We start from the raw sequence: 27,177 nt of genomic DNA on the forward strand, positions 1-27,177 counted from the left end.
CCAAGCCTCAATCTGGCTTCAGTTTCAATTACCTTCAGTCGACTTGGCCTCGGAATAAGCCCTATGATTGACTAATTGCATTCCGCCTACCAACTTCGCCATGCATGTATCTTCTTCTCTTCATCCTGCTGCTTCTATATAATTTTCTCTTTGCTCAACCAATCGCAATCAATAATTCTCCTTCTCTGCGGACTCCCTGAAGCAGTTCTCAACTGCACGTAGTCTTCTGCAATTGACAAATCGCTTAATTAAAATGCACAAACGCCCCAATAAATATGCAAGTAAGGCAAAAGAAAATGTAAACATGCAACAAGAAATAAGGTAAAGGGAGAAAAGGAGAAAGAAAAAGGCCAAACTCAGAGAGCGATCATCGCTCAAGTTATACGCTTGATCAATGCTTAATAATTGTCTGTAATTTTAGTTAATTTATTGCAAATGCTTTCAGCAACATGCTGTGCGTGTTGCGGCAACATGTTGCAAATAGCTATCATATGCACGAGTGTGTGTGGGGCCGGCATGTGTGTGTGTGTGTGTAATCGAAACCGAAGCGAATCATTGATTTCCTGTGCATTTCATGAGCTTCGACTAAAAGCGAAGACAGACCATGGAAAAAACGAAGACTTCGACGACGCATCGATTTCACACACCTCCCTATCTCGCTCCTACGTTTTCTGCTTTGCTGTCCCCCTCTAACATTCTCACTTGCCTTATCCTGCGTGCAGTTCTAATACCCTGTAATCATAGAAATCTTAGGAATATCTGGCACTTTTTTATAAAGAAAGCTATATTAAAGCTTAACAAAAAGCAGCAAAGTCACACTGTCCGCAGGATAATAAGGGCACGATCACACTAATAATTCTTTCACCATGCTGTTATTTACTTTTTGCTGTCTTTTTCCCTTGAGTAAAATAATATTTATTGATCATTTTTACAAATACTAGGTATCATTAAGTCAACTTTTCACAGATCGTCGATCTTTGTTGTTTTTAGTCCGTTTGCTGAACTGGTTCTCAGCTTCTGCCTTGCCTCTTTCCGGCCCCGTTTCTTGCTGCATCATTCGACAATGTTTAGTCTGGTTTTTGTTTCACTTTTCCCCCGGCAAGACGCTTTTGTTGGCTACTTCTTGGAGTCACATGTGAGTTTCGCCCCCCTCCCTGTCGCTCCCTCTGCATGGAAGTAGAAACTAAAAATTCATTGAACTTTCGCATGAAAATGCTCTCAAGGTTATCAACTTTAGGCCTGTCCAGTCCAACTGTTGCCAGTCCGATTCCGATCCGTTTACGACACAAAAAAAAAAACTAAAAAGAGAAGAAAATATATACAATAAAAAAAATAAAAAACTCCAACAAGTTCTCTATGGTTAGCTGTTGACTTTAGTCGGGGTTTATTCAACTCGCATCGGAGTCGCGATTCTGTGGCTTTGCCCTGTGCCACCTGTGGCCTCTACCCACCGCCCCCTGGCCTTGACTGGCCCGCGGACACGCCCCCTTTCGGGCATGTGGTCATGCGTTTTTATTGTTCCTTAATTTGTTGGGTATATGTATTTTTAATGGCTCTGACTTGGCTCCGTCGTGGGTTAGGGTGTGATAATATTTGCAGAGGTTGGTCAGTTGTTAGGTGTTTATTTAGTTGCCATAAAAATTAAAGACATTTCAAGTTATTATTTCACCTTATTAAATTGGTTAGTAAAATGTTTATTTGTTTGGCACTCAGCTAGTTAAATTAAATGCTTAAAGTTCGTTCAGCATTTAATACTATTATATTATTATTAAATACAGATACTACGATGTGATTCAGTTGTTCTATGATAATCGATATTAGTACACATGTTTGTTTTCTTCTGATTGCTTTTTATAGACTTAATCATAAAATTCTTCATTTGATTCATATTTAATTCGTTTTATTTATATGCAGTTTTTCGAGTGCGAACACTTTTTATGCTTGTACAAATTTAAATTACATTACGCATACGCCCTGTTGCGTCGCCCCCCAAAGGCAACTTATTGATATCTCTGCGCGTTACATATTCTCCCCTCATTTCTCTCTTATCTGGGGCCACATGTGTTTTATTTGCTGTAGCCGAGGCAATTTATGTTTTATTCTCTTCGCTCGGTGGTTCTTTTTAACATTCGGACGAATTTTCATTTGATTTAAGGCCGCCCATTAAATTGTATTGCTTTTTTTTATTACTAGAATTTATCAAAATTTTCGCCACATTTATAACTCGGCGGTTTAGATACGAATGGTGGGGAAATGGAAATTTATTCAATTGCTAACAGAAAATGTGCTGGGTTAGACAACAAAATGGAGTAGTTAAAATTACACAATTATTGTTCAGCATGTGAATAGCCAAAAAAACAAAAAAAGAAAAACCGCCTGTTCAACAACCTAATTACATGGCTAGCAATAACAACCGAAGGAATCAGACACAACTTCTCAGTTGGCTGCTCGTCTCAGTGTGCCCCCTGCATTTCCCTATTTTCCGGCCACTTTCCACCATCCCTGCTCCACCTTTTCACAGCCATCTCCAGTGTAACCATTGCGTGTCAGTTGTGTTGACTGACGACTGCTCAACTCTTTTCTGCATTTACTCCTCTTTACCCCGGAGTTTTTCCCGCACCTCCGCCCTTTTGCGGCTGCATTTTCTTGCATCGATTTTAAATGCCAAACACGTTTGCGGTTTGGCCACGAAAATGTAGAAAAAAAACAGAAACGAATGGGAAAACTGACAAGTTGAAATAAAGAAAAACCTTAAGCAGGTGATTTCCTGTCCTATGTAAATGCACAGCGAAAACTTTGAGATGGGAATAAAGTTGTTGGAGAACATAGTTTTTGTTCTTCCAAGCACGTTAGGACACAATTTTCTCGGAAAAGCAAATTGGAAAACTAGTGGAAACTTGTCTCTTTTTGAGGCCACAAAAAGGACATCATTTCCCATTGTTTAATATCTATATTTTTATATAATGTAGAGCTTTAAATATTGTTTTTATTTGTGCCATTCATTAGACCCCATTTCAATTAGTATATTACTTGCTGCAACTATCTTATATCCTTTGGAGATTTCCCGTTTTATTTACTTCTTGTGCACATTGCTTTTAATGAAATCCCTCATTTCCTTTTCATCTACTAAGCGTTCTCATTGCCTTTGCAACTATCTTGAGGAAGTTTCCCAAGCCCCTGGCTACAATTATGTTTCCTTATCGTCTAATTGTTGTTTGTAATCCTCCAACCCTTTGACATACATCCGTTTCCTTTAATTTCCCTTTTTCAAGTGACTCGAAGTTTGTCAAGAGCGTGTTTTTTGTGTCATTTGCGTTTGAAATAGTTGGAGCAGGAAACGTAATAAACATTTATATCAAGAGTGGAGGGGGAAGTTGGAGGTGGTAAGCAGCAGGTGTGTGCTGTGTAGAATACCTGTTTTCCAGCTTTTCCAACTTCTCAACGGCTAACACATTTATTTTTGATATGCCCCGCCCAGGGTGTGCAACATTTTCTACCAATTTAAATGTGAATAACATACTTCCGTTTTTTGTTTAGCTTACTTTACTTCACTCAATTCGAATTAAGTTTATTAATTAAGTCAGCAGTTATAATGCGAAACAGATTTGTTAAAGTGAAACCGCATTAAATAGTGCATGTTGAAAATAGTCTATGAATGGAGTTATTGCCTTGGATCTGGGAAATTTTCACACAGCCTAATCAAAACTAATCAACAGTCAACAACAGCAATAAATTTGATTGCGGCCTGTTGATGTTTGTTCGGGGTCAATCCACCTTTCGATTTGGTTTGTTGTTTTCGCCACCGATGAAATCCAATCAAATTGAGTAAAATTGAAGCTTAATTAGTTGGACTATTCGGCATGCAAATTGCAATCAGTTTGATGATGATTGTCCATTGATCTCAAAATATCTAATTTGCAATTAATCAACGTAATTCCGAGGGATATCTGCCTTGCACTATCACACGAAGAACGAAAATGAAGGCATATTTTTTATCGATTTCTTAATTCACTTCATTCATTTTTATTGTCATCGCCGCTGCTGCTGTAGCTGCAAAGTTGATTTGGTAAATGCATTTTATTTGTTAGCTGTCACTTGACTGCTTTTCGCGACTTAATTGATGAGTTTTGCCATACGAGTAACATGTTGCGTGGGAGTGGATAACTTAATTTTACACTCTACTGAGCTGGGAAATAATGTCATTCGATTTCACATGTAGTATATAGAAATAATAATAGATTTTTCAATTGAAATCAGGCACCTTTAAGAGCTCAAAGAAGCTGGGTTCGGAAAAATCGAATTTTTGAAATTTAAAAGCTGGAATCGTTTGCCCATTTTTTGCCCATGTTTGCCCACCAATTAGTTTTTTTTGCCCACGTCCAGTTTTTGAGATATGAATTTTCGAACAAGTTCGAAAATTTTCGAAGATCAAAAATTTCACTTTTTTCAAAATTTTTTTTTTTTAATCGCAATAACTTCGTTTGCCCACGTTTGCCCACCCTTTAGAATTTTGAAATTTTCGAAAATTTTCAAAAATCAAAAATTTGACTTTTTTCAATTTTTTTTTTTTAAATCGCAATAACATCGTTTGCCCACGTTTGCCCACCCTTTACAATTTTGAAAAAATTTATACTTTAGAAAATATAAGACATTCAAGTTTACCTATGTGTCTTTGCCCATCCTTTGAAATTAATTTTTTTCGTTTGCCCACCCTTTAATATTACATTTTAACGTTTGCCCACCCTTCAAAATTATTTTTTTTCGTTTGCCCACTCTTAAAAATAAAAAATTTCGATTGCCCACCTCTTAAAACTAAATAATTTCGTTTGCCCATCCTTTAAAATTAGTTTATTTCGTTTGCCCACCCTTTAAAATTAGTTTTTTTCGTTTGCCCACCCTTCGAAATTATTTTTTTTCGTTTGCCCACTCTTAAAAATAAAAAATTTCGATTGCCCACCTCTTAAAACTAAATAATTTCGTTTGCCCATCCTTTAAAATTAGTTTATTTCGTTTGCCCACCCTTTAAAATTAGTTTTTTTCGTTTGCCCACCTTTCGAAATTAGTTTTTTTCGTTTGCCCACTCTTAAAAATAAAAAATTTCGATTGCCCACCTCTTAAAACTAAATAATTTCGTTTGCCCATCCTTTAAAATTAGTTTATTTCGTTTGCCCACCCTTTAATATTACATTTTTTTCGTTTGCCCACCCTTTAAAATTTTTTTATAATGTTTGCCCATCGTTTAAACTTAGTTTTTTCGTTAGCCCACCTCTTTAAAATAAATATTTTCAGTTAAAAACGTTTTCCCACGCCTTAAAAATGTTTTTTTTTTTCGATTTTCTACTGTAATAACTGTAAGTTGTGCCGCCAATTCACATATGTATCTTAGGATCGGCGGACAGAATCACTAATATTATATGATTATGATGAACGTACATACGGAGATCGCAACCCGTTACACAGTTTTTTCTTTAATATTTATATAATGTTAATCATTCGCTTACAATTTATAAATTTTTCTTAATCATTGATAAATTTCATGCAAGTGTTGATGAACATACATATGTATATATATAGTTTTTTGTATATATATATATATGTGTGTGTTCATCATAATCATATAATATTAGTGATTCTGTCCGCCGATCCTAAGGTACATATGTGAATTGGCGGCACAACTTACAGTTATTACATACATATGTACAAATTTGGTTTTATAAGTAGAAAATCGAAAAAAAAACATTTTTAAGGCGTGGGAAAACGTTTTTAACTGAAAATATTTATTTTAAAGAGGTGGGCTAACGAAAAAACTAAGTTTAAACGATGGGCAAACATTATAAAAAAATTTTAAAGGGTGGGCAAACGAAAAAAATTAATTTTAAAGGGTGGGCAAACGAAATAAACTAATTTTAAAGGATGGGCAAACGAAATTTTTTAGTTTTAAGAGGTGGGCATTCGAAATTTTTTATTTTTAAGAGTGGGCAAACGAAAAAAAATAATTTTGAAGGGTGGGCAAACGTTAAAATGTAATATTAAAGGGTGGGCAAACGAAAAAAATTAATTTCAAAGGATGGGCAAAGACACATAGGTAAACTTGAATGTCTTATATTTTCTAAAGTATAAATTTTTTCAAAATTGTAAAGGGTGGGCAAACGTGGGCAAACGATGTTATTGCGATTTAAAAAAAAAAAATTGAAAAAAGTCAAATTTTTGATTTTTGAAAATTTTCGAAAATTTCAAAATTCTAAAGGGTGGGCAAACGTGGGCAAACGAAGTTATTGCGATTAAAAAAAAAAAATTTTGAAAAAAGTGAAATTTTTGATCTTCGAAAATTTTCGAACTTGTTCGAAAATTCATATCTCAAAAACTGGACGTGGGCAAAAAAAACTAATTGGTGGGCAAACATGGGCAAAAAATGGGCAAACGATTCCAGCTTTTAAATTTCAAAAATTCGATTTTTCCGAACCCAGCTTCATTGAGCTACCTTTAAGCATTATCTTTTTAAACTTCCTATAACTCAGGTTCGAAATCAGCTAAGTTTTCACATAATATGCAACATTTAATGGACTTCTTTTTGAAGAACTGGTTTCCCTTGCTTAAAAAAATCATAATATAGTTGCATAAATTATGAACCAACCTGCACTTGTCTGTCTCAGTCTTTAAGATAGTCTTAAAACTCGGTTCGAATCGAGTACTCGTATGTGGATTATTTATGACACTTGCAAAATGATTTGTTGCCAAATAAAATGCTGAAAATGTTGTCGGCTTTACTTAACTCTACTTTTAGTAATAAACGTCCATTAAAGATATATATTTATTGATTAATTTCTCCCCCTCTTTCAATTTCGTTGCAGGTAAGCAAAAATACGTGTTATCTGTCGCTCTTTTTTCCCTCCTTCGTCTGCAACGAAGTGGGTAAGTTTATTTTTGGGCTCAGCGGGGAAAATTTCAATTGGAAAATTTGGTTGGAACGAGTTTTCATGTAGGAGGATTTCATTGAAATCAATTTGTATGAGAATGGAAACAGCTGCACGTAACTTTTGATTACCAGTGGCAAGTATTCAAGCCCTTCCAGGCAACCAAATATGCCGCCTTTGTTTAATTGGCAAAAACAAAGATAAAGAGAAATAAAGAAAGATTTCATTTCTCATTCTTCTGCAGTTTCCTTTGACGATTTTGGTCTCCCATTTTGCGTTTTCTTACCAATTTACAACTGCCGCTTTATTCTTTTTAAACTTTTAGTTTAAATTAGTGTAGTAGTGTTAAAAGCCTGCGGTAACAATAATAACCATTTAATGGAAAAAATCCCACATGCCACTTTTCGACCCCCGAAAGTCTCGTTTCTAATTTTTGGAATCATTGATGGACTTCCATGTTTCATTCTATTGATTCTCCGCTGATTTATGACTCTGCGTGGGTTCTTCAAGCTGAAAATCAAACTATCGTGTATATTTATCCAAATCCCGTAATGATGGAAAAATTGACACCGCGCCTCCCCACGAAAAAACATTAGCAGCACTTTTCTAGCATTTCCACGCTGGTTTTTCTCCCCCATTTTTCGAGATAAAACCAAATGATAGACAATAAAAACAAAGTTCATTGCTCTGCAAGTTCTTCCATCCACACTTGAAACAAAATAATCAAAATGAAATTAGTCACTCCGACATTCGTTGGACAAATAAACGTAATGCTGCCTGTCAGTCAATTGTTTGTTTGCCCTAGATTCTCACTGGAAAGGGAATAAAGTAAACGTTACTTCATGGCGGCGATAAGATAGAAACATTAAATAGGAAATAAAACAATAAAAAAAAATGGAAACAAAAGCTTTGAGGGTTTATATATTTTAAATGCTGATCACGTTGATCACGGAAGATTATAAGGATGATAAGATAGAATGGCTGCTGTAATTGCCACTGGAATTGGCACTGATTAACTTCGCTTCGAATTCACGGAATTGCTTGAGAGTCTAAAAGGTTTTTGATTTGATAACATCGTTTAAATGGGCAAGAAATGAAATAAAAAACTTGCGAGGGAATCACAGATAAGAACTCGCTGGCCTAAAAGCCATTGAACTTGAAAGGTTTCTTATCAATTAGCGCCGCATTTCGATGTCATAAAATCAGTTGCGTTCCAAATTTTAAATAAGTTCAGAGTGATTTGGTTATTAGAAACAATCTACATACATATGTTTGAATTTTGCATAAGTAATTCGTTTAGATTTTCACATGTTGAGGCTTTAAGTCTACACACACAAATAGCTTTTAATCTCTTTTCCTTACATCATAATTAGTGAAGACCTTGCTATCGCCAAGTTTCCCCTTCAAATTTCTGTTGCCAGGTTGCGACATAATGAATCCACTTTCAGCGTCACATTTTCCATTCATTTTTGCTAGTGCCATTTCATTTCCTTTCATTTAAGTCGTTTCCCACACCAAAAGATATAATACCTGCCACCCCCTCATATGTCATTGACTTTCGTAGGATTGTGTGTATATGTGTTTTCTTGGGGTCATAAATTAGCAATAATGTCTAGAAAACATATACATATATTTCGCAAGTCTAGTCACCCTGTTTTAACGATTTGTATATTCGCTTTTTTTATGGTATCGATTTGATACGATTTTTATGCTCTTCTATCAACGAAAGCCAAATAAAAATGTGACGCCTACATGCGATTTTGCTATTTTTTCTCAGTTTCTTGTTTAATTTTATCATATCTTTAAATAAAAGAGGCGACCGACAATGTATTCAATTTACACTTGACACAATTCTCTGGCCGATACAGTTTTTAATAGTTTAAAAATAAAATTCGCTGCGTTCGGCCAATAAAAAGAGCGAGGGAGAGGGCCATAAAAAGGGGGAAATGAGAAGGGGAATGGTGGGAGTGTGAGGCGTGCGAAGTGTGCATAAAATTAAAATTAGGCACGAACGCTGTCCCATTCCCGCGCGTGCACCCCTCTCCCTCGCGCATTAGCGACCACATGGCGTCAGCTTGGCAGGGGAGCAAATACCAATGGCCCCCCATCCCCATCCCCCTGTCCCCCACCTTTTTTTACAACGGGTGCGAGCGAGAGGCGCGCAACTTGGGCAAGGTCATTAAACCACACAAAAGCAGCGATGCCTTTTGAATCGTCACCATCAGCTGTTTGAGGTTTTGTTTCTTATTTTCTTACGTTTTTTTTATTTTCTGTGTTGCTTTGCTGACTTTTTTCTGCATTTGCATTTTGTGTTGTGCTTTACATTTCCGCTTGCCAATGCATTTCCAAATTCGCACACACACACACACACACATCGGTAATAACGCACCTGGTTTTTAACTTTAGAGCAGAAAATGCCGTAAACTGGGTCTAAAAGAAAATACAATACAGATTCTACGGCTTTGCCAATTTGCGCTATTTTTTTATGCTAATGCACAGTGGGTTTTGTTTAAGTTTTACGCACTAGCTTAAATTGAAAATGTTTCTTTTTATTATTAAAAATAATGTGTTCTTATTATGCTGTTTACATTTAAAATTTATTAATAATGGAAAAAAACATGTTTCATTTTTAAAAATTAATTTTCAGTGAGAACCTTTTTCCTGTCGGAAAACTTCTTGCAGGCACTGTGTCCCGGTGTGTGTAATTAACACGCCCACCAGCTCCCATGGCTGCCCTCCTTTTTTCGCTTTGGCCTCAATGCTGATTTGCATTTGGCTTTGCTGCCGCTTTTTCAGTGTTTTTTTTTCTTTTTTGTTTTTACTGCCCGCCCTCCTTAATTTATGCATTTTTAAACATGTTTTGTGTCTGCCGCGTGGTGCTTCCTCTTTTTTAGTTGATTTTGTTGTGACATTTTTTTCAGTTTCTAGTTTTTTCTTATTTTGGTGTGGGAAAATGGTCAACTGTCCCTACGATGGTCATTTTTTAAACACACACACTGAGGTTAAAGCAACAATAATATTTGGCCAAAACTGATGGCACCTAAATGGTTAGAGATAGCAAACAAGCTTATTTTGCATTCTTCATTATGGATTTACGGATAAATTATTGAGGTATCGATGAACTTCGGATAGGACAGTCGTATTTAATTGCAATTTATGTGAGAAACTAAAATGGGGAACTGAAAAATCGCTGGGTATTTCAAAGTTTCCCTAATCTGGTTTCAATATCAGTTTGATCTGAAAGTGACAAGTTCAAAAGGCCAAGAGGAATGCGCTATAATTGCGTCACCTGCAACCTGAGCTGACTCACATAACACGCCCAAAACGGGTGATTAATCAAGACAATGTGTTTTTTTTTTTAATTGAGTTAGGAAACATTTGTTCGACAAATGTTTGTTCAAAACATATGCTAAACCAAAAAGCCCACACAAACTTAAAGATGTTTTAGTGTGGCATTTGAATGGCTTCGAAATGCAGTTGCCAAATTGCTTTCAGCCTAAACCGATTACCAAATTTTGTTGTGTGTTGCCAAACAACAACCACAAAAGGCAACATTTTGGTTGCTAAATGCCGAAAACTTAAAAAGAAAACCCCGAAAGAAAAGTTACACAAAAATTGCCACACAAATGTCCAAGCAAAGTGCAGCACTGCAGTTTTAAGCTGCAAGACAGAATTAATTTGCTTAAAAGTGTATAAATTTAAAATAAACCATATAGATTATCATTAAAAATTCATTGAGATTGTGTGTGTCAAATAAAGGGAAATGCCAAAGAGAAAATTAAATAAATAAAACACGTTAAGCCAGGCGAAGGCATCCGAAGTAATTAACGTCAGCGATGAATGTCAAAAGGGTTAATTCCCCCAAAGGGAGTTAAATTTAAAGAGGCAAACAAACAGTTAACGTCAATTCTGCCAAAGGAAACACTTTTTATAGCTAATAAATTAAAAATCCAAAAGCTGTTGTGTACAATCAAAAGCTAATAAAATACGTGTGCAGTTCTTGTTCTAAATTCCAAATAACTAAAACCATTTAAATACCATATTTTTTTTATGGACTGCATGTTCATTATACTGCCTATGCAAATACAAAAATGCCTCACGGTTAAATGCTGACTAAAACAATGAAATTCACCCAGAGCATATAAAAATTGAAATAGATTTCTGTGAAAAAAATTAGTTTAAAACAATGCCAACGGCATGGACCAAAAAAAAAAAAAATAACTTACAAAAATGCAAGGGTATAAACATGAATTCGTGGCTTGTTGCACCTCAAGGTTTTTGCAATGTGATAATTTTTTCCAGTTAAATGTTAAATAAGAACAAGATTATTAATTGTATTGCTCTATTGTTTAACTATAAAAATAGTGCTTATTTTGTGCCGCTTTAAAAACCTATAAGCTAAAAGTTTTTAAACATCTTCTTTGTACCTTAAGAAACATCTTCCATTGTGATCGGCATTAAAAGTCCAAAAAGTTTTAATGAATGTGTGTTTAATTCCTTATTGATCCGACCTAATTTAATTATTTCCCACTTATGTTCACAAAAGCTGTAGTTCTGTGAGTCATGTGGTCCAAAAAGAAAAAAAAGTTTTTTAAGCATGACTCAACCTTGATTAAAGTTTGATAACTTGCGCGTAATGAGCTTAAAGCGTATTTCAAGAGGTTTTACAACAATTTGAAGTTGGCTGCCTCGTTGCCGTTCGCTCAATCATTAAGCAGCTGTTGCTCATCAGATGTTGTAGCTGCTGCTGTTGCATTCAATCATCAATCAAAATTTTGTGCCTGTGCGTGCCAGGAAAAGGAGACAAAAAGGAGCAGGAGAAAAATGCGGTAACTGAAGGCTTTAATGATGCCAAAATGAGCAGCAAAAATGTGGCCGAGCTCCTTGCCCGTTGCCGTGGCCAAAATGCACTGCAGGAGCCGCAAAACTGCAGCAGTAAAATTGCATTGCCACAGGCAAATGAGGAAATGCTCCTGCTGTTCTGCCTGCCCTTCTTCCTTCTCCACCTTCCATCCACTCCCCACCCCCCACATTTCCCCTGTGGCTGCTCTTTGACTAATCCATCAACAAATGAGGCTGCCGGCCATACAGCACGCATATAGCCGCTGAAAAGGCCGGCCATCCAACCAGCCAGCCAGAAATTGCAATAAAAACGTTCTCTCCTCGGCCTGACCCAAACCATTTTGGTCAGTTACCCTTCAGAATGGATCCGAGCCCACTTCACTTCACTTCACCCCTCGCGTTTTGCTCACTTTTTGCTGGATTTTCAAGTGCCTGCGCTCGCATCTTGGTCCAAACAGCAGGAGCGAATTCTTTTTTATTTATATAACACACTTATACAGTTGAGGTCGTAATTATAGGTTTGCAAAAATGCGCTTTAAAGTTAGGTTTTTATATTGTTGTGCAAAGCAATATATATATACTGAAAGTTTTCTTAATCAGTTGGAAAAGATACATATTTTTCTTTGTTTATTAATATTATTCTAGATACCATATGAAAATAAGATCTGTTTTAAATACTTTGCCTTATCTTTTTTTTTTAAATGATGAAGTCGTTATATCAAATTTGAATGCTATTTATTTAACCATCACTGTTGGTAATCGCGTATTTTTTCGCCCAGGACTTTGTTGGCTAGATGCTTGGCTCAAAAGTGGCTGCTGATGGCCCCCATCCGCTATCTATGCGCCTGCCACGCCCCCCGCCGCCGCCACCGCCCTTTTCCGCGCTGCGCATTGATGTGCAAAGTTTTTATGACGCATTCGTGATTTCTCTTTTTCCGTTGCTTTTTCCACTGCTCTTTTTATCTCAACCGTTTTTTTCTCCGTTCAATTTTATTTTATTCTTTTTATTTTTCTTATTTTTAATGCTGCAGTGCGTCCATTTTAAGGCCTTTTGTCCTTGACTCAAGTGCTGGGAATACTGAGAACTCTTCAATGAAATGCGGTTTTCTTAAATTTCACGGAACATCACTGAAAATGTCTTTACAATATTGCAATAGGCAATATAGTTCATTCAAATTGAAGGCAATAAATTATATTCATACATTTCTTTAATTGTATTACATGGCGATGATTATTGCGTGCATTAAATTAATAAAATCAAATAAAAGGAATTAGAAAAAAAAAGGTATCAACTGGAGATGCGGGGCATCGATCCCCGTACCTCTCACATGCTAAGCGAGCGCTCTACCATCTGAGCTACATCCCCACATAACGGCACACGTGCTTAGCCAAATCAAAAGCGAACGAAAACTATAGCGTGTGCAGAAGCTATACAAGAAATTGTTGTTGTGGCGATCGGGCAGTTGAATTTGATTTCATTTCCATAGTTTGGTTTTGCTTTACTTTGCGGGCTTATCTATAAATAAGCAAGAAAATGCTCAGTCAGCTGATGAAGCAGTGGACAAAAGCTTTCTGAACTTGACACTTTTGAGCACTTTTTCACTCCAGCAACTCGTTAGCACTGATTTTGGGCACCCAAATACCCCATTTTTGTAAATCGTCAATTTCCCTTGGCGTGTAACTATTTAATCTCGCTCTACTTACATGAATTGATTGGTTAGGCCAAAGTCTTGCCTTACATTTATGATTAGCTAATTAATTGCTCGAAGAGAAAAGCAAATTTATTGCGTCATTTGGAAAGTGCTCTATTACAGGCTAATTAGCTAAGGAAGCATGGGCCGGAAAATAATATGAGACGGAAAAGAGATAGCGAAATGGATCTGAAGATGAGTGAGGAGGGCCTATTATAATATTTGTGGAGCGAATTTGGGTCACTACTTGTTTAGTTTCAGTTTCGCTGAACGTGTCGAACGTGTTTTTGTTGCTGCCGTCTCTTTTTCTCCTTACATTGCCATCTCTTTATTTATATTTATTTATTTTATAACAGGAGGCGACTAGTTACAGTGCACCCTCAACTTAATGAAAATAAAAAAAAATTCGACATTGTTTTCGCTCGATTGCAAATATTCATATATTGGCTAAGAAGTTGACAGCCTGTTCTTTAAACAAATTTCCACTCTTTAGAATGTATACTGTAGTTGAATATCCCGAAGGCAAATTGGCTTTATGCGGTTTTTGATGAAAACATTTGCTTGATTAAGGCAACAACAGATGTGACCAAATTAAAGGAATTTCAGGGGATCGAATGGTGGGGAGATTTATCTTGTGTAACATTATTTTTGTTACTCGGCTGCGTATGCCACATGCTACACACCCAGCACACAACACCGCATACACACAAAAGTCATGATTAATCGCATTTACTAATCAATACAAATGTCACTCAAGCCATTTGACATTTAAGATTTGTGGTCTATCGCTCCTGTGTTCCCATTTTCCCGTGTGTCCCCTTTGCGGCTCATATTACACATACGCACAGTAGTCCCAGATGGCGCCCGAAACAACCAAGTCTCGCCATTTGCAAAACCCACAAGCCTTTGTCAATTACCGGGCGCGTAAATTTTCCGACTTTTCGGACATGTCATGCAGGTGGTGGTGGTGGTGCAAGACTGGAAAATGCAAAGGTAACGGGGAAATATTTCTCACATGTTTCACAGAATTCCTACTCTATGAGTTCACACGACTCCGCGGTTTATCAACCGTCATTTTTCCAACTTTGTTTTCCGACTATCAGGCATATTTCAACTGGGAATGCTAATTGACATCGCGTGCCAGAATTAATGTCATCAGTAACAATGAGAAATGGGAGAATTTATGTATATATTTTTAGACCTACAAATATGTGTAATAAGGTCAGCTAGGGGATAAAAGGTTGAGTGAAATGGTCAACAAAAAAGCGGGTCAGTTTACAGGAAACGCGTTTCCGCAAATGGAAAAAGAGGTGGACAAAAAAACTGAGAAAGTTTTCCAAAAATAAATTAAACACCTACAGTTTGGTAACTTAAGCCAGTTATTTACTTTCGTTTCATTCATATATAGTTTGACTTTAAATGAGCAACCAACAGCTGTCATTTTTTTAAAGAGCGACATTATTATAACTGGCAATTACCATTAAATGGCCATCATTTGTCTATTAAAACAGCGCAAATAGCGTGCTAAATTACAAATAAAATCCAAGCGTGTCCTTGCGTCTAATGCATTAAAGCGGGACTTTGATAAATGACTGAATTAATTCTAAGCAAAGCGGAAAGCAGAAGGGTTAAGTAGATTAAAGTCGGTCACGTTGAACATCCTTTTTCGTTATAAATATTCACATTTGCACGCGTGTCTGTCATAAATATGAAAAGCGTTTCATAAATTATTGATAGAAGATACAAAAGCGAGAGGAATAGCGAAGCGTGCCACATACTGTAACGAGTTACGTAAGACCTACCTCAAGTCGAAAAAGATAAAGGATAAATCGTAACGTGGCTTATCAACGGCGAACGGCCTTTCAGCCCGAAGGTCATTGTGGTCTGGCTGTTAGGATAATGCCTATGCAATGGCTATATAATATATATACACACTTCTATGTGTGCGCCTTGCGATAAAGTGGCAACTTCATTCAAATCGTTCGTTTGGCATTGTTTGTCCGTCGAGTATTGAAATTTATTAGAGCGTCGCCCATCAATGATAGGGTTGGATTACGGCAAAGGATGCTAAAGAAGAGAGCCCAAACAAAGGAACTCGAGACCTTGAGCTGTCGGTTGCGCTGGCTTTGGAAAATCTTTAGATTACAACCAGCCTTCTTGGCCTCGATTTTCCACCCACCATCTCCTGCTTCCATCACTGGCCATGATTTCAGCAATTTCATGCCATATATTTTGTTCCACACTTGAACCTGACCCATTGTTATAACTTTCTCCGACGTGTACAAAATCCTATTTTATTTCGGGGCTTTCTACCAATTTGTCAAGAGTGGAGAAAGTGAAGGAAGGAGCGAAAGAAACGCGCGAGATGAGCTATTAACTTATTAGTACAACGTGGCGTATGAGCAACTTGTTGAGAGAAATAAAGTCGTGAGAGAAAGGATCAAAAAAAATAGGAGAAGTGGGTGGTGCAGGGGCAGGGGACTCTGAAAACAAGGACGTGGCACAAAAAACAATGACAGCTTGTCATGCTTATGGCACACGCTCCACCTGAAACGCACACACACAGTCGCACACACTCACGCATGCACCCACACAAGCTTATACAACGTGACGCGAAAAAGTCGGCTACATATTTTTCTTTTACTTTTATGATATGAAAGAAAAATGGTTAAGGGAATATTGAATTTGTGCCCTGTTTTGATAGCGCATGAAATGTTTGTTTTAATGGGTATATGCGGTATATAAATGGAAATTTATATGACTTCGTGTTTTTGTACATAAATCATTGTCAAGATTCCTTTGCAAGTAAATTATACAAACAAATTGAAAGTGTTCTATTTGATTAATATATATTAGGATCCTTATTTTAATTAATCAAATATATTTTTTGATTTTTCAAAATCTTCCTTTAGAATTTTAATTACTGCTCCAATGCTGCGCACACTCAAGTAGGTAATCCGTTTGGACCCGTTTTGCATAATCCAAGTGCTCCCGTACTTGCAATTCCCTTTGCCGCGACGACGCTTTGTCTGCCAGCCTTGGAGTAACTACATCGCACACGTTTCCAACTCCCCCAACCTGGCCAAGAGTCCTTTGTTTTCCTTCGCTCACATGAGAAATGTGCCCGACAACGGAGCCGACGACGTTCGCCATTTACATTTATAATATTTTTATGTCACCCGCGGCAGGGCTCACCCGCCCCCTTTTCCCCTTCCCCCCACCAAAAGCCACCCACTGTTGCAACGGTATATATCATTAGAGAGTGTTCGCCACGCCCTTGGGCTGGGCTTAATTTTAACAAATTATTCACAGACGCCACAAGAATTTTTTTCTACTATTCTTGCAAATTTCTCTTTTTGTTTGCTTCTTCATCTTTTATTACATTTTCCACCCTTTTTAATGAGCGGGCGGCGGTGGAAATTTATACATTTTCCTGCCAAGCATAAAAAGAATAAGCGGCATCGCCTTGAACTTTTGTTTGAAAAATCTTTTGCCTCAACTTTCATGCGTGCCGCTGAGAGCCAAAATAGAATAATAAAAGGTGAAATGGAGAAAGAGGTTTTCACTGGTGGAAAGGCCAAATGAATTGGCGTAAAAGCTTAGCCAGGTGTTAAGTATAAATAGCCTAGAATTACAAAATAAACAAAAAGTCTTGTTTTATTCAATTAAATGGAATTAAGTCAAAGGAGACTAGTTGGTGTGTTTCATAAATCAAAATTTTTAAGGAGTAGGTGTTATTATAATATAATGAGATTGAGTGGATGATTTTTAGCTCCATAGAATATTATTTACTTTGATATAATTGTAAAGGCAGAGTTAATCTCATTTAGCTTACACGTTATTTTCCCGGAAAAGCCAAAAGTTCTTCTTTTGTCGGCCCAAAAATGAACAGCACGAATTGCCGAAGCAAACTATCTGACCTTTTTTTGTTGGTTGCAGTGCAATAATTAGACAATTAAGCGCATAATTAATTTAAAAGTAACCCGAAGAGCGCCACGGGCGTTCAGAGCCCCTGTTTCTGCTCCAGAATCCTCAACTCAGTTGTCCGGAAGACAGACCTTTTTCGTCCTTGGCCCCACGGGCAGGATCAACAAACATGCTAGTGTGTTTAAAGAGCCAGGAAGCTGTGGGTTCTGCTCCAAAATGGGAGAAATGGAGAATTGAGCGAGGAGAGAAAGAGGAGCCGCCTAAATTAAACATGCGAAACACAACAAGAAATCGCTCGGCCATGCAAAATTGCTGGGCAGCAGGGGGGGGTGAGGGTTGCTCGGTTGGAGTGGAAAATCCATGAGAAATGCTGATGACGGTCTTAAGTATGAAGCGACAACAAAGGAAAAAGGGAATGTCATTAGGAATGAATGTTTTCTGCGCACTTCGAATTACCCTGTAAACTGTTTCGTTGACAAATCAAAACATTAACTAACAATAAGGCAACATGCGACTTAAGTAACTATTTAAATCTGTAAAAATATATAAACTTAAAATCAATCATTCATATCATGCCAAGTAGAATCATATCCACCGATTGTTGCCCATTAGCAGTCCAATCAGCCCAAATATGCTGAAGTTGTGGGCGTGGCATTATGGCGGCTACTGTTTTGCCTTTGGGGTCCTTTGGCTATTTTTTGGCATTTCAGTGGCAGGACCACATTGCTCCATTGTTTGCGGACAAATCCGCACAAAAACGTAACGTAACGAAATGAAATGAAATGAAATGAAACGAAGCGATTTTGCTTGGGCGCCCACACATTTCGGCTGCTGTGATGATTCAAGGCCACATCATCATCAGCATCCTCATCATCATCATCATTATGATTATTATTTTTGTAACCACCCACCCGAGGGTGGCTATGAAAGTTTTTCTTCCCCCACTCGCCCCCATCCATTGGCATGTGTCAAGTGCATGTGCCGCAAACTTGTTTCTTCTATCTGGCGCCGATTTGGTTCGCTTTTTTGTTTGTCTCGCTGGCACTTTGGTAATTTTCCATTACATAAAACACTCGTTGCATATGTTGAGGCGCATTTGCGTCAGAAGCTGGAAAACGTGGCAGGAGGAAAATGTCATAATCAATCTGGGAAGGATGGCAGCGCGGAAAAGCCAACATTGAATTTAAATTTTAAACAGATTTTTACATAATTGGTTACGACAAGTTTGCTGTTTGGCATTTTGCTACATTGATCAGTGAATAAATTCAGGACACTTTTAGAAAGCTCTTAAACTAAGTAAAATTAATGCCTAAGTGTGCCCAGCTTTAATATAGAACATCTAAATTAAAAGCCATATTAATTTTCTTTTATTTGTTTTTCTCTTTACAGGTAAGCCATTAGAGAGAACATGAAGTATAAATAAATTAAACGCACAAAACGGGATAAGTAATAATTAAATGCTAAGAGTTTTTATATGTGTCATCAATTAGGTCATGCCAAACATTTTCACTTCGCCCCAAAACAATTACACAGAAAATTATAAAATTATGACGGTGGCTGTGGCCAAAGCCTGGGCCCAACTTTCATATATATATATATGTACGTAAATATTTCATTAAATGTCTTTGGCAATTTGGCGCTCTGTTGTTGTAGCCTGTTGTCGTTTTTCATGCCAACCCCCACCCCCCGCAAAAAGTCTGTGCCAAGCAGCAGTTTCTTGGGCATTAAAGTGAAATATGGCCAAGAACTCAAAGGCAACAAAGAAGGAAAGCGGCAATCGAGCTAACGACATTGACAATGACTCTATTGTTTTGCTTTTTCCTTGAGAACATTTTTAATGTGTTCACATTTTTCGTAGTATACTTAAGTGGGGGAATACACTCGCAGGGGAATTATGTTGGCAGGAAGGATTTCGAGTGAAGTATGCAATCAAAATGGATTTTAATTGATTTTAGCTTCGTTCGGCTGTGAAAGTCATTGACTGCACATACTAGCACTAGACTTGCCCAACCCTTGGAAAATTCTAAATTGCATAAATTTATTTTTCTCTCTCTATCTCCGTCTCTCTCTCTTGCTCGCTCGCTCTCCGGATGGAAAATGCCACGCCTACCACCTGCCTTTGCCTGCAGGCCATTTGTAAAATTGATTACGCGCATAAATTGAAGCAGACGACGACGATGAAATAGGCGGGAAATTGGGAGAAAGGGTGTGGGAGCAAGGTAGACCAGGAAGTGGGTGGAGAGCGAGAGGGAGAATGAGAGAGAGAGACGGGAGATGATGGAGCGGAAGAGCGGAGATTGGGTTTTACTAGCTTTTCCACAGATATTTTCACACACAGACGCACACAGCTAGCTAAGCTAGTTTTAAATTGAATGTTTAAAGCCATTCTTGACAACTTGTGTCTATTCGTTATTTTATTTATATAATCAAATTCAATTAAGCCTAATTGTATTCGCCTGCATGACTGTGCATTTTTCCCCAATTCTCATCCTGTTCGTGACCCATTTTTCTCCTACACCCAGGGGGGCATAAACCCCAAAGTTATTAGTCAATTAACAAAAGCGAATATGTTGCAATTAATGTTGCGTAGTCACAGAGAAACTAAGCGGAAAAGAGACAGCTAGAGGGCGAAGTGAAAGAGAGCCGAATAGTGTTGGGGTTGGGGCGTTAGAATTCCCAGCTGGTATTGGCATACATCGCTATAATTATAACAGTGTGAAATGGTTGAAACATGCGAATTAGTTGCCGTCGGGGGAAAACCTGGTCTAAACATGACGCATATGCAATGCATGTGTGCTACAGGCAAAATAACGATAAACAATCTGCAATTCCTGCCCCAAAACTTAAAGCAAAACTGAATTCAATTGTACCAAATTATGCTGTACAGTATTTATTTTGGCAAATGATAAAGCTTATGATGTGAATAAGTTAACATTTATAATGTGGCTTAATATTATTAGCAAGAGGTTACACACTGTACACCCACATGAGTTCTCACTGTATCCAACGTATTCTCTGCCGGTGGTTGACCAAAATAATGGACACTGCGAAATGCTTACATCAGCACAGGAGCACAACAATTGGATGGATCAGCACATCACAGGGCAAACAAAGAGCAGGGCGACAGGGACGGGCAGTTGGAGGTGCTGGGGGAGTGACAGAGACAATCAAAGCGACGTCAGGACAACAGGGCAAATTAGTAATTTACACGCAGACCAAAATGCGAAATGCCACCCCGTCGACTGCCACATGTGGCATATATAATGGGCCTATAATTATAGCAAAACTGCAATTAGTAATTGAGGACTTCGAACAGCGATATGCAAGCGGGCAACTTTGATGCACTTTAAAAGCGGTTTCAGGGCGATTTTTTTTATTAAATATGACTAGGTTTTATTAAATATTTTATTAGTTAACAGTATCCCAAGAAATCAAGTGTCGAATTCGTGAAATGCAGTGCTTTATGTGGTATATTGCTTGTTTTAAATGTGGCACTTTTGCCTGCCTTTTTAAACGAAAATGCTTTTAAAAGTGTTTGAATCGAGTAAAAATATTCGAGGGGAATCGGATCCAGAATGCCGAGGGTTCAATGAACGGGTGGATCTGGTAGATGGGTAAAAGGGGCAGAGTCAGACGACGACGACGACTGCGGCAGCAGGAAGTTAAAGGCCCAAAGGCAACAAATGCTCACTTGGATGGATCAGCTTTTAAGGAGCTGGGTTCCTAAAGAGGGGGAGGGGGGAGGAGCCTCGAAGGGGGTGTGGCTGAGCCAAGAATGTTTGATGATGAGTGCACAAGGTGATGAGTTATTCAAAAAGCATGTGCAAAGTGTCAGAAGAAATCAAAAATGAAATTATGCAAGCAGATGAGGGCTGCTGATGCTGCTGCTGGCCTCTCAAACGAACAAAAAAAAAAAAGGAAGGGTCCAAAACATCATTTTGTGTAATACAAAAAGTATGTAAGGAATACAGGGAATGCAAAAAAATGGAAGAGGAATGAAATAATAATGTAAAGTTGAGGCAGATGTGACCCGCAGGCGAGGTCCGAACCCGAAAAGTCATTGAAAAGTTATTTTTCAGCTTAAGCTGCTCAAAGCATTCGAGGGGAATGCGCACTGGAGTTAGGAATGATCGACGGGGAAATACCCTGTAACTAATATTTAAAAGCACATTTGATAGAAAAGAGGCATACCTTTATAATTTTCAAAGTAGTAAGCTTTATATACCCCGAAGAAAATTGGAATTTTCCAATTGGTCCGAAGTCAATAAAAAGGTTATTTGAATTCGTTTGCGGCCTGGAATAAAAACAGAAAGAAAAAGATGGCAAAAATAAAATAAGAAAGTGACACAACTTTCGGAGCATCGAAATGGCAATTTGAAGTTTTCCACACCCTTTGGGGCCACCGACTACTCCCCAACTTTTTTCTCCAGTGCTTAACCCCCATTGTCCACAATCCCATAAACCCTTTTTTGATTCGATTCCGAGCACTTGAACACGAAACGCACACACACACACCTGAAAATGAAGAAGGAAGAAAATTGAGGATGGGTTCTATTCTCTCTAGTTCGCTGGTTCCGATCAATCGGAGATGGGGGAAACTATAACAAATTTTCAAGTTGAGTGGAGACATGGAGACCAGCACAAATTGAAGGACAGACCACGGGGTCAGAGATGATAAATTATTGATCTCTTTGTTGTCTCGGGTAATTATCATTTAGTTCTGGCACTTTTTGTTTCGCTTCGAGTATATATTGTATATTGCCATTGCCCCTGCTTTAAGACTCATTTTCTCCAACTGGTTCTCCCTTTTTCTCTTCTTTTCTTTATTTTCTTAGAGGGACACGCACATGATAAATGATTTCCCATTAACTGACATTGAAAGAAGGGAAAAAGAAATGAAACAACATCAGAAATTGCAGCAATGAAAAAGGAAAAACATGGGGGGGGAAAATGTTGTGGGAGGGGCCAATCAAATGCGAAGGTCAGAGGGGGATGGACAGACCTAGCGCGCTTCCTCACACTATAGAAGTGCCTGCATTTTGTCATCCATCATCATCATTATCGTGCGCTCTCTTTCTGCCCAGCTCTTGCCGTCTCTGTCTGGCCCCTTTTATCATTCCGCATCATTCGGCTCATTTGTCCAATGTATGTGGTCTTATCGGTTCGCTTTCCGTGGTTCCACTGTGCTGGATGTAAACAATTTTTGATTTTAACCCAATTCATCGCAAACAAAGTGAATTCTTGATTTTGAGATTCCTTCGCGCCGGCGACTTTGATAGATGACCATACAATTTTAATGGGTGCGACTCTTTCTCACTGGGATGCGCTATTTCTTGGGGCCAGATAGTTTTTGGATGGGAGATAAAGATTTGAGATTTTCAAGAAAATAGTTTAATAGGGCTATGTTCATGCTTTCTTGTGTTTTTTCATGAACTTATTTCTGAAATTTATATTCATACAAGCAAAACAATATAATCTCATTTCATTTGTCTGTCTGTTTTTCCGTTTGTTGTTTTGTATTTTAGCATAATCGTTTCGTTTCTCATTATCATTAACACTTCTGACATTGTGCCTAGACGATTTTATTCGTTTTCGCAACTCAGACATGCAAATCGCTTTTCTGCCTGCAAGAAAAGCGCCCTAATGTATGCTACACCAAAATTGGATGCTGACTCATCCAGCAAGAAACAAAAACACACACACACACAGGCGCGTATAGAAAGGCACACAAACCAATTCAATCTGCAGCAATTTGCCATAATTTTGAACGCTTAAATGTCGTCGGCCGAACGAACTAACAGGGCCAAAAGATTTACGGCCTCAACTTATCACGCAGCACAACCAGAATCTCGAAAACAGAGGAAAAAGTACTTTCGGTAACCGGAGAAGTGAAAGATGCTGCGCAGTTTTCCTTTTCGGCTATTGAAGGAAAAACCATGACAAAAATATTTTTCAACACGTGAAAGATGGGGAAAAAGTAGAAAACTTGGCAAAATATTGGAACACAGGAGAAATATATTTTCAAACTATAAAAGACACAAAGTAGGAAGTAGTTATATTATGGTAAAAAGACTTAAAAAAAACATGAAACAAAACCTTACTTTGCTACGTTTTGTGGCTGTGTATAATGCTCCAAAAGGAGTCGGCCAGACAGAGGACAAGGACTTGGCCCCAGACAGAACAGGACGCGCTGACTAACATCGAACACCCAACAGCCATGGCCAATGGCATCATAAAAGTTGTCCAAAAGCCGACACGACGCCTCTGTGTCGTCGGTGTTCGAAGAAACAGCAAACACCACCACCACCCAAACTTAATTCATTCTCCTCAATCCCAACCCACATGTCTGCTGTTTGACCTTTTTTCGCAAATTTTCCTATTGCTAATTTTGTGGCCATGACTGTGTGTGTGTGGCGCGTCTATCAATTGCGAGACAATACACATTTGCCTACTTCTAGGCGCCATTTCGTAGGCTCGACTAGAGAAAAGCTATTTTCCGCGGGGGAAGAGTGGTACTGGACTGGAAAACAAAAGAAGAAAAATAACTCTGGCATTGTCAAGGCGAAAAGTTGAACGAACCTTTTTAAACTCCATCGAATGTTTGTTTGCTTTTCCCCGGGTCTGTCTGATTCTGACTGTGCTTTGTCTGGCCCACAGGATAAAATGACATTTATGCCAGGGCTGGGAGTGCTGAAGAATTCTCCATTGAGGTCTGTTTATAATGCGACACTTGAGCGGCGAACAAGAAGTTGAAGATTAACTTTAGCTGCAATGAAAAGAAGAAGTATTTTCACAACAGCTAGCTGTGAAATGTAATAATGGAGAAAGAAGGCAGACTTTTCTTTATAATATTTTATTGTATTGCTTTTATTCATAAACAATATTTTCCATATTTTCCAGGGCCGTCACAGATCCTCGCGATGGACGACGAGTGGCCTTGAAGAAGCTGCCAAATGTGTTCCAATCGTTGGTCTCATCGAAGCGCGTTTTCCGCGAGCTGAAAATGCTGTGCTTCTTCAAGCATGAAAATGTAAGTAAATGCGAATGCTTTTCTTTTATCATTATCGAAAACTTATATACCTTCGCTGATGACATAAAAATTTAATTAAAATATTTACATATTTTATTGTAGTGGCTCTTTAACTGCGCAGGATATTTATCCTTTAAATCTTTGTGCGTGCCAGTTCGGCTGCCTTTGGCTTCTTTTGCCCTTTTTGGCGCCGTAAATTTATTAACAATTATATTTTCCACTTTAGCGCTGGGCTCTTTTTCATGTTTATGTACATACATACAGCAGACAGAGGAGGATTTTTTTTTTTGTATTGTAAGCCAGTGAAAAATATATATCCCTTTTGCGGAAACTTTTTCACATTTCCATTTATACGCCCTCCATTTAATGTCCGTTGTTCTCTGCTCAAGTGGAATTATTGTTCGCTGAAATTATTGTCATTAATTAAATGTTGGATGCGGGCATGTAAATTCATTGAATTCAAACAGTTCACTTCTTAAAGGGTTAAGCTGCGTTTCAGTTTCGATTGGTAGTGATTTTGCAACTACAATAAATCTCAGCGCTGGAAAGAAATGGGAATTATGTATTAAAATAATGCAGAAAAGCTATGGCAACTTAATATGGGATCAAATAAAGTGGAACTGTTTTAAGAAAACAGCTTGTTCTGCATAAAATGGCTTAAAATGCATTACTCTCCATTTATGATCGATTTTGGCCCACGCTCTGTCAGCATTAAATAAATGCAGCAAATTTATGGCAAACAAATTCGTTCGCAAACCGAAAAAAATCTGTGAATTGTACAACATTTTGTGGCAGTTTGAAACAGCCAGCGGCGATGGCAATAAATGCATAAATGCATGTTGCAATTTGGGCTGAAATATATTAGCTTATACATATACATAAAAATGGGGGAAAAATATATATGTACGTATATATGGACAACTGTTGAGGGTCAAATGTTTTATGCGATTTTATGGGACATTTTCTATAAATATATTCTCTCTGGATTGTCAGCGCTTATAATTTATTTACATATTCATTGCAATTGCGCTGCACGTGCCGCTGGCTTTTGAAAGATTTGCTGAATTTTTTTTTATATTTTGTTTTATCAAGAACCTTTTGTTGTGGTCCATATTTGGTATATTTGGCATTTGCATTCAAAGTTAAAAGTCAGCAACTTGCACGGTGCTATTACACATATATCGATAAATTGTCGCATACGATTCGCTGCACTCTTAAATGTCACGGTCTCTCCCCTCTAATAGTTTATATTTGCTAAATCATTTCCAGATTGGTTCAACTTCATTAGGCATCAAATAGGCCGTGGGCTGTCTGCGCTGGGAAAATCTAATGCCGAAAGAGATGAACAGCATAAATTATATAGCTGCTGTCTCTGTTTAGCCCTCATCATCATTTCCATCATCAGCCTACATGATTTTCTTCTCTTTTTTTTATTTTACTCGCGCTTCGCTGCGTGTGAATTTCGTAATGCAATAATGAAGAGGTATAGGAAAAGTGGGCGTTGTGGAGCAGACAGCTACATAGATTTCCACCCAATCTCGATTCCATATGTCGGCAACAGCAACAGCAACAACAACAACAGCATTTGCTGTAACACCTTGCCCAATATGCAAATTTTCTATTAATATGCATAAAAGGCTATAGGTGGGTGTATGAATCGCGGTTGGGGGAAATAAAAGAAGCACAGTGAAGGCGCGACTTTGTTGTCAACGCTCGAGGTGTATTGTATTGTTGCACTGAGAAAAATAATCTGTTTTAGCTTAATTAATAAAAATAACTTCAATGTCAAAAGAGAAGAATGTAGCAATCATACGAATTGTTCATAATATTTTAATAAATTCCTTATCTTGTTATCAAATATACAGTGTTGTACAAACATAACTCATATTCACACCATAAATCCAGTGAATTTCTAAAGAGAAATATTTTCTTTAAAAAAAAAAATACATTTTTCATATTTTTTTTTTCGAATGTTTTTACATCTGCCTGTGTTTCCTGTTTCATTTCCTACATGACAGACATCATTCAGGGAATGGCAAACAAGTGCAATCAACTCCAAACGTTTGGCCAGAAAGAGAGGGATCGAGCGACTAGACAGAGTCAGAGCGATTGGAGCCACAGACAAGTTGTTGACAACGTCGAGGGGGTGAGGGGATCGGAAAAACACTGGGCTTGGCACGTGGCTACCTTGCATTTTATTGCAAATTGGGCGCTCCATACAGTTTTCATATGGGCTGAGCAGCTCAACTATTTATAACTCAATCAATGAAAGACCTCCATTCGAATGTTGTGAGTGCGATGAGGTGAGAATGGTGAGGTATTCATTTCCAAATTGATTTTTCGGCATATTATTTGAGGTCAGCATTGATTGAATGATTTGTAAGGTGGTGCTACAATGTACGCACAATTTAAATGGAAAAATTGATTGGGTATTTAAATCGAGAATATTGTAACACAATGTAAAGCATTACTTATTCAATCAAAAAATAACAATAATCGTTTGCACGTCTCTCCTTCTATTAAGTAAAATATTTTCTTTAGCTGATACCAACTTCTTGACCCTTTCAATCAATCAAAATCTTGAATGTTATCCCGATTTTCAATTGCTTTTCACATCCACAAATGACTGCACTCATGCTTTATGCATTGCAGTTTTGTAAATCGCTGCAAAATGTTTTCGCCTCATTATCGGTTGCCCATTTCGATTGCAAAACCAAAAAAAAAGAAAAAAATTACAATAAAACGATTTGCTGTTGGCTGAATTCATTTTGTT

The 27,177-nt window shown here is 37.8% G+C and overlaps 1 protein-coding gene and 1 non-coding gene across 3 annotated transcripts in view; one reads left to right on the forward strand and one right to left on the reverse strand.

Annotated features, from left to right (window-relative positions):
* Positions 1 to 27,177, forward strand: part of LOC117141197 (serine/threonine-protein kinase NLK) — a 64,921-nt gene that overhangs the window by 29,104 nt on the left and 8,640 nt on the right. For both annotated transcript variants that reach the window (XR_004459466.1, XM_033304548.1), the window contains exon 2: positions 24,275 to 24,404. Coding sequence is in view for 1 of the 2 variants with exons in the window: in XM_033304548.1 (XP_033160439.1) it covers positions 24,275 to 24,404 (130 nt within the window). In the remaining variant the exon portion in view is untranslated. The remainder of the gene's footprint in view (positions 1 to 24,274; positions 24,405 to 27,177) is intronic.
* Positions 13,050 to 13,122, reverse strand: Trnaa-agc. Its single transcript has one exon. It is a non-coding gene; the product is annotated as a tRNA-Ala (tRNA).

Source organism: Drosophila mauritiana, chromosome 3L, assembly GCF_004382145.1.
Source record: "Drosophila mauritiana strain mau12 chromosome 3L, ASM438214v1, whole genome shotgun sequence".
NCBI lineage: Eukaryota > Metazoa > Arthropoda > Insecta > Diptera > Drosophilidae > Drosophila > Drosophila mauritiana.